Raw genomic sequence first — 13399 nt, 5'->3', positions numbered from 1 at the left:
AATAAAATCATCCTTGATACTCACACAACCACAGGCAGCTTGCTTTAGCATTCTCAAAAAAGGTTAAAAAACATCAGAGATGTCACTCACCACTCCTAACATTGAATTTATGTTACTTGAAGTGCTGCGATAAATCAGAGGCATTTTTGCAGTCAGTGCTTTTATCTGTCTGATCGATTATCATATTTTGAATGGCATGAGATTTCTCTCAGAGCACAAACCACAAATAAACTGCTGTTAAGAAACTTTTGCACTGTCCTTGCTGACTTAATTGCAAATAAAGAAACCACACAAGAAAGCTGCCATTCAATTGTATTTGTTGAATCATTTTATTAAAAGAACCATATGTAGAATTATTTTAATTATGGCATATTTCAAATCAGAATTTTAACACTGTCACATGAAACCCCAGTAAAGGAATCAATCTCCTTCTCAGTTTATATGGGGAAAATGGAAGCTCCAGCCCAATTTCAGTGTCTTTCTGTACTGCTGCAACAAAAGCCCAAAAGACCCCTCTCTTGCACTGCCACCCCACCATTAGCTACTGTATTTTTTTGTTCCAACATTCCAGAGTTATTCTGGTGATGTACTGGACACAATTTAAGATGAGGAAATAAAACATGAAAATACTTACCTTCAAATAAACCACATATCAGGATCATACCATTGCAACCTGTATTTCAATACTGAGTATTCACATTAACTTATGAATAAAATTGTGCAGGAAAAGAATCTTACCTCACCATGATTAAAACGTTCCTCTCTGAATAAAAAACAGAAAAATCACGTTATTTGTTTATGTACTACAGAAGCACTGGTTTTACTTTGAACTCATCTAAAGTGGCTCTAGACAACTGATCTAATCCAGTAGGCATGAGTCAGCACCCACACAGACTTTTTTCCCCCACTGTAACAAGCTTTGTAGTACATTGCAAATCAGTAACTATCCTCCTCAATCCCTACATCTATTTTGAAATCTGAAAATTAGTTTTAGCAGTTTTTTAATTACTTCCATGAGTTATTTCATATACAGAACAGCTTATTCAGAGAATGAAACTTCAGTAACATAGAGCACTGGTAACAAAAGAGAGTCAGTAATTTACTCAGGTATTACATAGATTGATTTTGGATTCTCACAAGAAATACAAATGTGGAAAGAGTCAAAATTGTGTATAATTTTTCTCCAAAAACATCTGTGAAGACAGGATGCTGAATCCTGCTCACATCTGTTGAAATTTTGTTAATGGCCATTGGACTACAGAAAGCAGAGATCACTGAAATGATTAGTGATAAATTAAAAAAAAAGGAAGCAAAAAGATGTGAGGGAAATGACAACATTCAATTGGACAAATTGACTGCTCTTGAGCACAGCATCAACAAGTGATGCTAAATGGCTGTGACAGTTAAGAGCATGTGTTACAGATATTTAGAAAATAAAAATCAATACAGTTGGGATCCCTTCCTAAAGATGAAACTTGGGTATCTTTATAACCTGGAAAAAAAAAAATGGGGAGAAAAGAATTGCACTCACTATTTATAGGATAAAAGCAAATAGGCACAAAACCAAATATTGGTTTAGGAACAGAGCAGAAAAATAAATGACTAAATAGAAAATTCGGGGGTAAGAGGGTTAAGATGTCTAAAACTAAGTTCAGCAGCTAAACTTAGTTTTAGACATCCTATAAAAATACCACATATAGCACAGCCAAGCCATTCAGTTACTGAACTATACGTAATTAACCCTTCAAAAAGGGCCAACGTAATGTAGAACTCTGAATTATTTAACATATAGCAAATCAAATAAACTTCCAGCAGAAAATTCAGTTTTACATTAAAAAGATGACAATGTTTACCTTTCATATTGGCCTGCCTGTGATAAGGCCCACATAAGATACTTAATTGCCTGAAGAAAACAAGAGCCAACAAAAAGTATGAACAAACTTTCAAAAGCATTCGAAAGCATTTTCAACATTTGCTAAATTAAATTACACCTGGGTAATCTCATTTTGAGATAATGCTAAGATAAACACCTGCAGTGTTTTAGCTAAAAATTCTTTTTAAGGATGTTTAATTAGCAAGGCAGTTAACAGTTATCCCATCTGTTCCTGTGTAAACTGTAAGGGTTTTTTACACGAATTATACATAGTCAAATTTACAAAAAACAGTTACAAACTTCAGTTATAGTACTCATCAGCTAAGTGACAGAAATTTTTTTGGCACTTAACATCAAAGGAAGTTTTACCACTGACTCAGGACTAGACCTTTGCAAATATCTATGTAAAGAAAATACAGAATTTTAAGCAAATATTTTTGAAAACATATTTTATCTAATTGTATTGGGTTTACGTGGCAAGATTTTGGTAGCACGGGGGCTGCCAGGGTGGCTTCTGTGAGACGAGACCAGGGTCTGCCCCTATGTCAGACAGAGCCAGTTCCAGCCAGCTTCAAAACAGATCTACCACTGGCCAAAGCTGAGCCCATCAGTGACGCTGGTAGTGTGTCATAACATGTTTAAGTACACATAAAAAACACCATGCAGCAGCTTTAAGAGAGAGCAGTGAGAAAAATGGGAGAGAAACAATCGTGAAGACACCCAGGTCAGTGAAGAAGGAAGGGGAGGAGGTGCTCCAGGCACCAGAGCAGAGATTCCCCTATAGCTTGTGGAGAACACCATGGTGATGTAGGTTTATGCCCTACAGCCCATGGAGTACCACAGTGGAACAGATATGCACCCTGCAGCCTGTGGAGGACCCCACGCCAGAGCAGGCAGACATGACCTGAAGGAAGCTACAACCCACGGAGAACCCACACAGAAGCAGGCTCCCGGCAGGAACTGCAGCTCATGGAGAGGAGCCCACACTGGAGCAGGTTTTCTGGCAGGACTTGTGACCCCATGGGGGACACACGCTGGAGCAGTCCATTCCTGAAGGACTGCAGCCCACAGAAAGGACACATGCTGGAGCAGTTTGTTAAGAATTGCAGCTTGTAGGAGGGACGCACTGAGCCTGGAAAGAAGGGGGTGGGGATGAGGGGAAGGTGTCTGTAGTTTTGTTTATGTTTCTCACAGTCCTACTCTTATTTTTTAACTGACAATAAATTAATCTTCCCCAATTCAAGTCTGTTTTGCTCAAGACAGTGAATCAGCGAGTGATTTCCCTGTCTTTATCTTGACCCATGAGATTTTCAACTCTTTTTCCCCCTGCCCTGCTGAGGGCAGTGAGCACCTGGCAGCCAGCCAAGGTTAACCCATCACACTAACCTCTTCCCATCTCAAAATAAAGTGATCCCTTCCAAAAACCTTAAGCAAATTCAAGGTAAAGGTGATTCACTATGTCAATCACTTACCCTTTTGATGATTACCCCAAAAACCACCAGAACAACTGGTAATAGCAGAGTCTTTGTGTATCTTACTGGAGTCTATAACGGAAATAAACTGCATTAATTGCTTTCCATTCACCTATAATTACTTCAGTGATCATTTTAAAGAAAACGATATAAAGAGTTCTTCCCTGAGTAAAATGTAAATTTAAACATTCAGCAACAAAGCCAGCTTAAAGAAACTCAAACTTAAAACTCCACCCAGCAATCACACTAGAGGTCATAATACTAGGGTCATTAGTAAACTATTCCCAGTTGTTTGGCGGGCCACTCAAAGACTAAAAGTCGACTGTATCTCATCTGAATTTGAATACTATGGGTTGAGTAACCTATAAATGTTCTAAATTTGTATCTAGATACCGATGAACTAAAAAAAGTCTACTAATGCCATATTAAGAAGCTCTGATGCTCTTCTGAATCTACCACACGAGACCTTTGCAACTCTCAGTACTTTTTCCATATACTTAAAACCAGTTACTAACAGCCACATAAAATCTTAAGTTTGCAGAACTGTAACCTTTCATTTATCCCTGAGCAAGCATTTCTCTCCTTCAAGCAAGCACATTTCCTAGATCCAAAATCAAAACACTGCTTTGTTTTTAGTTCATTTAAAAGCAATAAACCCAGCTAAATTTAGCTTCAGTTCATTAATGTCTTTAACTTCAGGAGTAAGCACTTGAACTTATGATAGCAGTAGGAGGTTATGGCTCTCAGATGTTTTAAGTTATAAATTAAGATAAAACAGAAAGTTCCCTCTTCCATAATCACCTGTTTTGATCAAATTACCTCTTTTTCCATGAAGTCAAACTCTGCAGCACAGGTATACATTAATGTATCAAAATCCTTGTAGCCAATAAATTTAGACTTTAATATATTTCCTATATGGGCCTGGTAGGATATACAGGGGGAAAAAAAGAGCTGTAGTAAGCAAAAAAACTGCCCTGTTTTCCACAACAAAGTAGTTTAAATGTATATGAGATATTTTTAATTAGAACAGAAGTTTATACCATTTACAATATTGTTATAAGAGCACCAAAAATCTCTTTACGGTATATTAAATGACATCTTTCAGTGTAACACAGATTGGACTGTGTTAAATAAAAAGCAGAAAGCAGCAGAAAGAGTGTGTTACCATTGCAACTGCGTTCAACAAGGGTACGGTTTTGCATAGTCATATTTTAATATACGAGCTTCCCATCTTTTGCCCCTTGATGCGCATCTGCAGATATGTTTTTAACAATAGAATCTGACAACAAAGGGGCTGAAGCGAAGCGAGGAGTCCTAGTTACAAGCAGCATTTCAGAACCATCTCAAAAAATAGCTTCAGAGGAAAGTGAACTAAGAAATTGAGTAAATAAAGAAAACATGTAGGTAGAAGATATCCAAAATAAAAAAAGCTCTATAAATCCACATTTTAAAACAAACACACAGGGAATTTGCTAACGCAATAGTAAAAACATTTGTCTTTTCACAAACTTCCGTAGTAACACCTCAAAGGGATAACACATAACAACTGAAAAAGCAAACACGCAATCCCCCTCCCATTTCTGCAACATAAATCTTGGAATTTCAGGAAAGTGTATAAGTAAGATGCCAAAACCAAAACATTAAGAATTTAAAATTTTTTGAAAGACCAGATATTCAGATAAGAGAACTTACATCATCAGCTATTCCAAATGCTAAAGAAGTTAGGTATTTCAAGGTGACTGTCCCAAATAACCAGGCACATCCTTCGATGACCTTAAAAAAATATATATACAGAATGAAATAAGCATGTGTCAACAAACTTCTAAAGAAATATTTTCTTTTTTAAAAGGCTTATTAGATTTAGCTACTAGTTACAAACTCTCCTATGTTATCACCAGTAAGCACAGTAATTTCTAACCAATCACACTTATCAAATTTCAGTACACTGGGGTGTTTTAAGTTTTTTTGTATTTTCTATTACAGTTGAAATAATTTTGTGCAACTGATTTATATTACAGCCATACCACAGCACATGACATTGTAGCAGAGGAGGTACCAAAGTTAACTTTAAACAGGGGCAGCCTAGCTGTCAATTCCATCTGTTTTCCATACACCAGTGCGTTGTGATTATTTCACACCAATAGCCTCTCCATATTATCAGGTTGTACTACTCTAGTAATTCAAATCTTTGGAGAATTTGCTGATTTATAGTACCTTCTCAAGATAATCTCAAGTTAGAACTTGAAGGAAATATAAAGACAGTATGTACAATTACTACTTTTAGTTACACGTTTATCCCTGTACCAGAAAGATTAAATGCTTCGCAATCTAGCTTAATCTATCTAATTCTTTATAAAACTGCATCAACTGAATAGGACAACCTGGTTTGGTATCTTGTATCTGGGACCAGCAGCAGATGCTTTCAGAGAGAATATACCAACAAAATACAAACTGATCTTTACCCTAATGTAACCACGGATTTTACATGATGACAGGTTGCATTCAGTCATCCCATTTAATGGCTGCAAATGAACCTAAATACCTAGGAGGTACCTAATCCTTTTCTGAATGCCTCTATCTTTTTTTTTTTTTTGCTTCCACAGTATCTTTCTTCTCTCTTACAAGCTTATTGCTGCTAGCATAAGGGGCACTATATAAACTATAATTACATCCTACTTTTAATCACTGGCTTTATCATATTTACCTTTATTTTACAACATGTAGAATTCTAACCTATTTTATAGTCTCAGTTATTTAGTGATTCTACATTAATAATTATCTTCATACTCTCGCTACTTAAATTTGATGGCAATACATTTTGGGGGAAGGCATTCTTTTGTTTTCTCTTTTTTTTCTTTAAGAAAGACACATTGACTGAGACTGCATGCGATATTTAGGATACTAAGTATGAGTTCACAAAATAAAAAAATCTTTTCTGCTTTCTCTGCAGTTCCTTCTCCATGACTTCCATAATGTATTTTCCTTTTTGATGCCTGCTCAGTAATGAACTCATGTGTTCAGAGAATTCGTAAGAATACAAAGATCTTTGCTGAGTGGCAAGGACTTATTTAGGATCAATTACTTTATATACATACTTAGGGTGGTGGTGGTCATCTTTTGAAAACTTACCATTTAATACCACCCTTTGTTTCTTACCTTCTAATATGTGAGAGACTGAAAGAGTTAATGTCTCTAACATTGTGGTGGGGCAAGTTCTGCTTAAAGACAAACCCTGCCCAGCAAGGAACCAAGGTGAAAAACCCACCAGCTCAGACATCAGCAACAGGAGGGGGAGGGCATGCTGGAGGGTGCACAGCTCCCTGTTCTGATACAAAGATCAAACAATGGCCACACCATGCAGGGAAGGAGAAGTTACTCCACAAACGACCCCCAAGCCCAAAGGCGACCCCCAAGCCCAAAGGCTCACAAACTGTTCATTAACCTGACCGAGTTTGGGTGCCCACCCGAAGGAGGGGCAAGGATGATAAAAGGACACCAACTGAAGCCCTGGGTGTGCAAGCCCAACAGGTCTGGACCCCTCTGCTGACTGGACACCCCAGCTGACTGAACCAATGCTGGACCCAGGACCAGTGAAATCTTTCTCTCTTCCTTTTTTTCTCTCTTTCTTCTTCTCTCTTTCCTTTTCCACAATCCCTACACCTCATCTGTTTCAAGATATAAACCGCTGACCAAGTCTGAGACTAAGAGTAGATCCAGCCGCCCCTAGACCCTTCTCTGAGGAGGAGTCTGGAATGCAAGGGGGTCTGCTCTGAACCTCCTGACTCAACGGGAGGGATCTCCTTATTCCCCGAATTGATGTATATGGTTACACAGTTTACAGAAGTCTTATGCCAATTCCTGTTGTGAGAAACCCGCCACCTACTACCACACCTTCCCAGTTCAGTTTGCTTCTGTCATGAATAAAATCTTTAACTGATTGTTTGGTGTCTTTTCACCTTGATTTAGCCCAAGGGAATTTCAAATTAAACAGGACTCCCTGGTCTCTCCAGTCTGGGTTGTGACATAATATTCACAGCTTATCCCATGGAGCTTATTTTTCCTTTTATAATTCCAGTTACATATCTTCCCCAAAAGGTTCCTGAAATTCAAGTGCATTACATTCATCCATACACCATTATCTACATCCTTCAAAGTCGTCAAATACATTTGTGAGGCATGACTTCCTTTCACAGAGACTGTATCAAACCTATCTCATTAGACGGCACATACATAAAGCTTACAACTTCATCACTGTTCAAGTTTTTATTATTTGACAAAAGTTAAGACTTCCTGGTCTGCAGTTCCACAAATGCCTTGGATTTCCTTTTTAAAAACTGACATGAGATTTGCCTACACCCCCATTTTCCCTGGTACCACAGCTAACTACATTAGCAGGTTATACATGCACTGCAGTTTGTTATAAATACTTTTTATAAATTCCTTTATATTCTAATTCCTTTGTAATAACTGTATAAATTCCATCCAGTTTTGCTAACAGGTTACCCTTCATCTAATAAGAATGCCTGCCTTAAGCCAGACATAGTGTCGGTAGGCACCCATTTCAGGTGTTTTTACAAGTTAATGTTATGTCTTAAGCAGTAAGTTGCTTCTCATGGTTTTCTACAGTGTTATATTTTACTTGTCATAGTTTTGGCAGTGTCCTCCATGTTTGGACATGACTTCTACTGCCCTCAAACCCCACCTACACATCCTAAAATGTTTTACTCCAACTTGCTTCCTTTATTTATGTAATTATAAGTTGCTTGCTGTTGTTATAGAAAATATCCTAAAAAAAATTATATAGGACACGTTTTAGTGGACATCTAATGCAGTATCTTAATCTCCATTTCTGCAAGTACTGTTAGCCTTTTACTTGCCTTTTCTAAATTGTCCTTTATTTTAAAGGGATTTTCATACAGATGTTAGGTTTTGTAAACATGTTTAAGTTGGTAATTTAAAATTAAATGTGTTGCCATTTGAAGGCTATTTCAATTTTCTGATATAGCCTCTTTTCTTCCTTCAGTAATTTAAGATTAATTTCTGGGAATATGGACAATTTATTAAAGAGAGTAGTGCAGCTATATTTCTTGATTTTTAACTCTTATAAACTAAACCAAAAGTTATTTCTGTATTTTATTAAAACAACAGCAAAAAAAAAAAGTCATGGTTCTTTTCTGAAATTCAAAATATATTAAATTCCTTACCCATATATAGACTTCTCTTCTGCTGCTTTTCAAGACTTTTGGACTCAATTCAAGAATTCCCTAATAATAAAATGAATGTACATTTTCAGGTAACATACAGTAACAAGAAGATATTGCAGTACCCTGGATGGGGGGGGGCAGACACGACACACAGTGTGGGGTGTGTGTTTCAGTAAGCACCTATTGTTCCACACAGCTATTTATTAAAAAACCCTCCATAATTAATACAACTTGAAATATGAATATGTAATATTGTGATTTAACTCTGCCCTGGCAAAACATGCCAGCATAAAAAAAATTCTTACTGCAGTTTATATACAATTAAAGGAAGACTACTCTTTTCCTTAACAAGCAAGATTCTCTACTATACAGTTCTAATCTTCTTTAAATGAAAGCCAATGGGAAACTGAATTATGTCTCCTCCCACAAATGACAAGAGACATCTGAAGAAATAAATAAATTACTGGCAGCATAATACAAACAATTTTCAAACAAGGCAACAGAATATGGGGGTAGGAGGAGTCACTGGTATTTTTCCGTTTCACATTACGTTTCTCGTTTTATGACACAAGGATGGACTCACTTTAAGCTAATTTGATGAACAATGTAATTAAGAAAAACTGAGAATGAACTTAAAAGCTTTCAGAAACCCAGTCCATATGTGATAAGGCCATTATAAGCACCTAAATAAAAGACGAACAGTAAGTATTTTTTCCAAATCAGAAAACAGGCAAGAAACTCAATGTACCTGTACTTACTTTATAATTACAAAAGCTGCTACAAGAAACTAGAGTGGTTTTATAAACAAGCAAACTATACTACAGCAAATACCAGTAGCCAAGGCAGCTTACTGTTAGCGTGAGAAATTATCACTCTCTTGCTGATAGATAAAAAAATAAACAAAAGAAAAAATAAAATCACTGAGCTCACCCCAAGCTTCTAGAAGAGGCAAAAAATCAGAAATGGAGATGATTTGTAGTATGCTAAACTAGATGTCTTCACAGAATCTTATCTCCTATTTCCTATGCACATAAATGCCTTAAGAGAAACTATATAAAACTGAAGGAGGCTGGAGGTTGTTTTTCCTATTTAAGAAAAAGTAGGATAGCGAATGATGAGATGATGTGTCTTCAGTGAATAATTTCACTAACATGGCAGCATGACTCAGCAGTTTCAAATAGTCTTAAACGATTGTTATATATGTTTCAGTCATTTGTTCCGCATTTCAGTTTCACAATTAATAAAGAAGCATTTAAAACAAACTCCTCCTTGCTCATGTTCTTATTTTACAATTACTGTGGTCAAAAGTCATACATGGTAAATTTTATATTTTTATAAAAAGAGAGCTATAAAAACAAGAAAACTGAGCCTTAACTGACCCTCTTGTGAAGAGGTCTTAGAGTGAAAACATGATTTTTTAAATTAGTATTTACCCATTCTCCCAATAACTTTAAGGTCTAATTCTGTCTGTCATGTAAAAGATTTCCCAACTATCTGGTAATGCAGCAGTTTCACATTTTACATCAATACGTACATAACAGCACAGCATTACAGTCACCGCATGTCATGTGATTTTTTTGTCTTAAACAACTTACCCAGATAACTACTAAAGATGCAGCATAATATGACGTCAACAACATTGAATTACCAAACATCAGAATAAAACACACTACAAGAGATACCTGAAAGAAGAAAACAAAAACAATTAAATTTAAAATAGAAAAGAATTGCCCAAGTATAGAAATTACCCTGTGTCAACAGCTTTAAAGACACCTACTTCACAGCAAGTGCAGGCTTGATACCCAGCTTACAGAAGTGTTCTGAAAACACTGATTATAAGGACTTAATGGCAACAGGTAGCCAAGTGTAGATTATTATGTTAATTTATACTTTTAAAGTACTTATAGACAAAAAGATTTGATCATAGGACTAACTCATCTTACGTGATGTAACAGCTACATTTTTTGAAGTTATTCCTAACACTCTTTTTTTTCCAAATTATTGTATTATTTCTCCATCCTGTTTGTTATTTTTCAGAATCCTGGACAAACACAGAAATGTTGAATAAAATGTTTGTTGTCTTCTTTCTACCAAACTGAAAAGCATATATTTAAAATATAATCACCAAAGTCAAGGAAGCAAACCTCTGTTTGATCATAGGCACTTAACTATATGAGGTTGAAAGTCAAGGCTGAAATACAACTTTTATCTGCCATCCTGATCTCCTGCTGTGCTTTCTTTTTAATAGAAAGCAAGCTGAGTTACATTTTCTAACTTGGAGAGCAAAATCAATGATCAAACTGTCGTCTTCTATACACGGGAATAAGGAAAAATAATGTAGTTATTTGTAAAATGTGCAGACTTTTGTACTCCGCTCCTCACATAGTTAGACTTTCATATTCCACAGAAGGGGGGGGGGGGGCAAAAACTGAGAACACCACAAAACAAAGACTAGGAGTTTGCCCAGCCTCATTAAGCCTTCTCTGTAATATAACATAATTGTTTATCTATCTGAAAACAGGCTTTTTGTGACATTTTGGCACCAAAATTATATCGCTATTGACATAAGCCAAAAGGCTTAAGTATTTGATCCTGCTGCTGTCAAAAAAATTACTAAACCAAGATGCTTATTTGCAAATTTTCCTGGTAAATCTGACTGAGAAAAAAGCCTTTGGCGTCCCAGGTTTCTATCAGAAATCAGTTGCATAGAACCTACTACTGCCTTTAGTTTATCATTTACAGTATTTCAAAATACATTTGAAAACATATGAAATACAATTTAGCTCAAAGCTTCTTTCCTGTTGTAAACATTCACTTTTTGCCCACTGTTTGCAAAGCACAATTTTAGAAAAAAAATATTTTTAAAGAAAACCATATTTCTTTAAGAAGTAGTTTACATCTTCCTGTATATTTAAAACTGTAATCTCACTTCAAAGAGCAAAACTCCTGGTAGCAAAACTCGATCATTATCTCAACTTTAAAAATGAAAATCAGATATATTATGCAGAAACTTGCATGACTTCTACTTATGATCTCCTTCCTTTGTTGACTTTCTCACCCATTTTTGAAAAAAATAGTTTTTCCTCAGACTAATAATTTATTTTCTTTGTCGTCCTTTCTAAATATCTTCCCAAATAGTTCAACCACAACATCTTTGCACAGTCAAGACTACAGTAGTCTTTGAAACCCAATTTCAATTGGGGTTCACCTTCAATAATAAAAAGTCTATTCTCCAACTTCGACTTACTAACATCTCATTTTTTTGTTTCTGGCATAAGATGCACGCTACCTTTTCAACTTTTTATTGCTCATGCTCTATTATCTGGTATGTTTTCTAGTCTGTTGTTTGAGACAGTATCTTCAAGTCCGTGGAATGAAGAGAGACAGAAAGGAGAGACAAGTATTTCTACAAAACTTTTAGGCTGATAATTCTTCTGGAGTTCAAAAATTCCTGTGGGCCACAGGGATCCTAGTTTCTGACACTGTGATATAAATATACATAAGATCAAATATTCAAATCCAGGCCCCTCCATTCCTTATTATTGCATCTTTTTAACCGTCTTGCAACTAAGGAAAACACTTCAGACAAATGGCCTCTTTTGATGCTCTGACCTGTTTGAGGGGATTTAAGTTTTTTAAAAAATAAAGTATTACCATATGAGCAGAGAGTATCTTCTGTAATTTGCCGGAGTCAATATAACCCATAATACACACAGCAAATAATGAAGCTATCTAGAATCAAAAGTGAAAGATAATTTAAAACAATTTGCAGTAGTCTACTCTTTCTAACAGAATACACATTCATACAAAAAAGTGATTATTCAAACAACCATTAACTTTCATTCCTACTTTTTTTGCTAAGTATGTACTTAGGCATTTCATAATGGTTTCTTTCAGAAAACCTATTGTGGCGCTCTGAATAACAATTATCAAACATATTCAAATACTTAAGAAGTATTCAGCTTTATAAAAATGCAAGTCATCAAATGCAGCACTAACACATCATCTTTTACCCTTAGATTTTAAAAAAACCTCCAAAACCAAAAAAAAATTATAATCAACATTATTTAACCTTAACTTTTCAGCAAAGTATGGGAACATCCATAATTTGCTGCTGAGGAAAATAAGATTCACTGACCAGGCAGCTTGCTAAAAGTCACATGGGAAATTAATGAAATTATGAATTGAACCTGCAATTTCAAATTTCAGGCACAGCATCTTAAACAACGGTGAGTTTCTCACAATATTTCACAGAATTTAATGGCTTCCTCTTCTGCAGTTAGAAAACTTGCATACCACAGCATATATTGATTGTTCAAAACTATCAACTCAAACCAAGCAACGTCTGCTTCAAGTAGGATAGACAAGTAAAAAGGCATGGAGACATAGATGGATTTCAATCAACAGGCTACATTTCAATCAATTTAAACACTAAGAAAGTGTGCTGTATGACAGTATCCTACTACTGACATTATCATTTACTATTTTTAAACACTAGCTAAGGTTACCTCAACTGTCTGAGCTCTCAGACAGTAAGATTATGCCACTACTCACAGGCTCAAAATTAAATAGGAAGTCATGCAAAATCATGCCAGATATTACATGCCATGCAAAACACTGCTCCATTTAAAAATTTAGAATAGCCTAAAGAGATGCAAGATCAATGCCTTTTTTATTTTTGTATTTCTGTATATACAAAGTTTTTTCTTGTTCTGCACTTGTTCTAATGTACTGATCTTAGGCTGGAGGCTGCTTTTAAGAGAAATGTAAATTTTTTAGTCTTGGAAACAGAAGACTGATGGGTGTAAATGGTCAACTTTTAAATTTAAGACTAGAAAAATATTGTGATA

General features: G+C 35.7%; 1 protein-coding gene across 2 annotated transcripts in view; it reads right to left on the bottom strand.

Annotated features, from left to right (window-relative positions):
- Window positions 1-13399, bottom strand: part of DPY19L1 (dpy-19 like C-mannosyltransferase 1) — a 51665-nt gene that overhangs the window by 12308 nt on the left and 25958 nt on the right. For both annotated transcript variants that reach the window (XM_049816313.1, XM_049816312.1), the window contains 8 exons: window positions 12204-12281; window positions 10145-10231; window positions 8550-8609; window positions 5038-5118; window positions 4165-4266; window positions 3346-3417; window positions 1854-1903; window positions 739-763 (listed from right to left, as the gene is read on the bottom strand). In XM_049816313.1, coding sequence (XP_049672270.1) covers window positions 739-763; window positions 1854-1903; window positions 3346-3417; window positions 4165-4266; window positions 5038-5118; window positions 8550-8609; window positions 10145-10231; window positions 12204-12281 — 555 coding nt within the window. The remainder of the gene's footprint in view (window positions 1-738; window positions 764-1853; window positions 1904-3345; window positions 3418-4164; window positions 4267-5037; window positions 5119-8549; window positions 8610-10144; window positions 10232-12203; window positions 12282-13399) is intronic.

The sequence above is a fragment of the Accipiter gentilis genome, chromosome 14 (assembly GCF_929443795.1).
Source record: "Accipiter gentilis chromosome 14, bAccGen1.1, whole genome shotgun sequence".
In the NCBI taxonomy this organism is placed as follows: Eukaryota; Metazoa; Chordata; class Aves; order Accipitriformes; family Accipitridae; genus Astur; species Astur gentilis.
The sequence above is the reverse complement of the archived record's forward strand: the minus strand, read 5'-3'. Positions and strand labels throughout refer to the sequence as shown.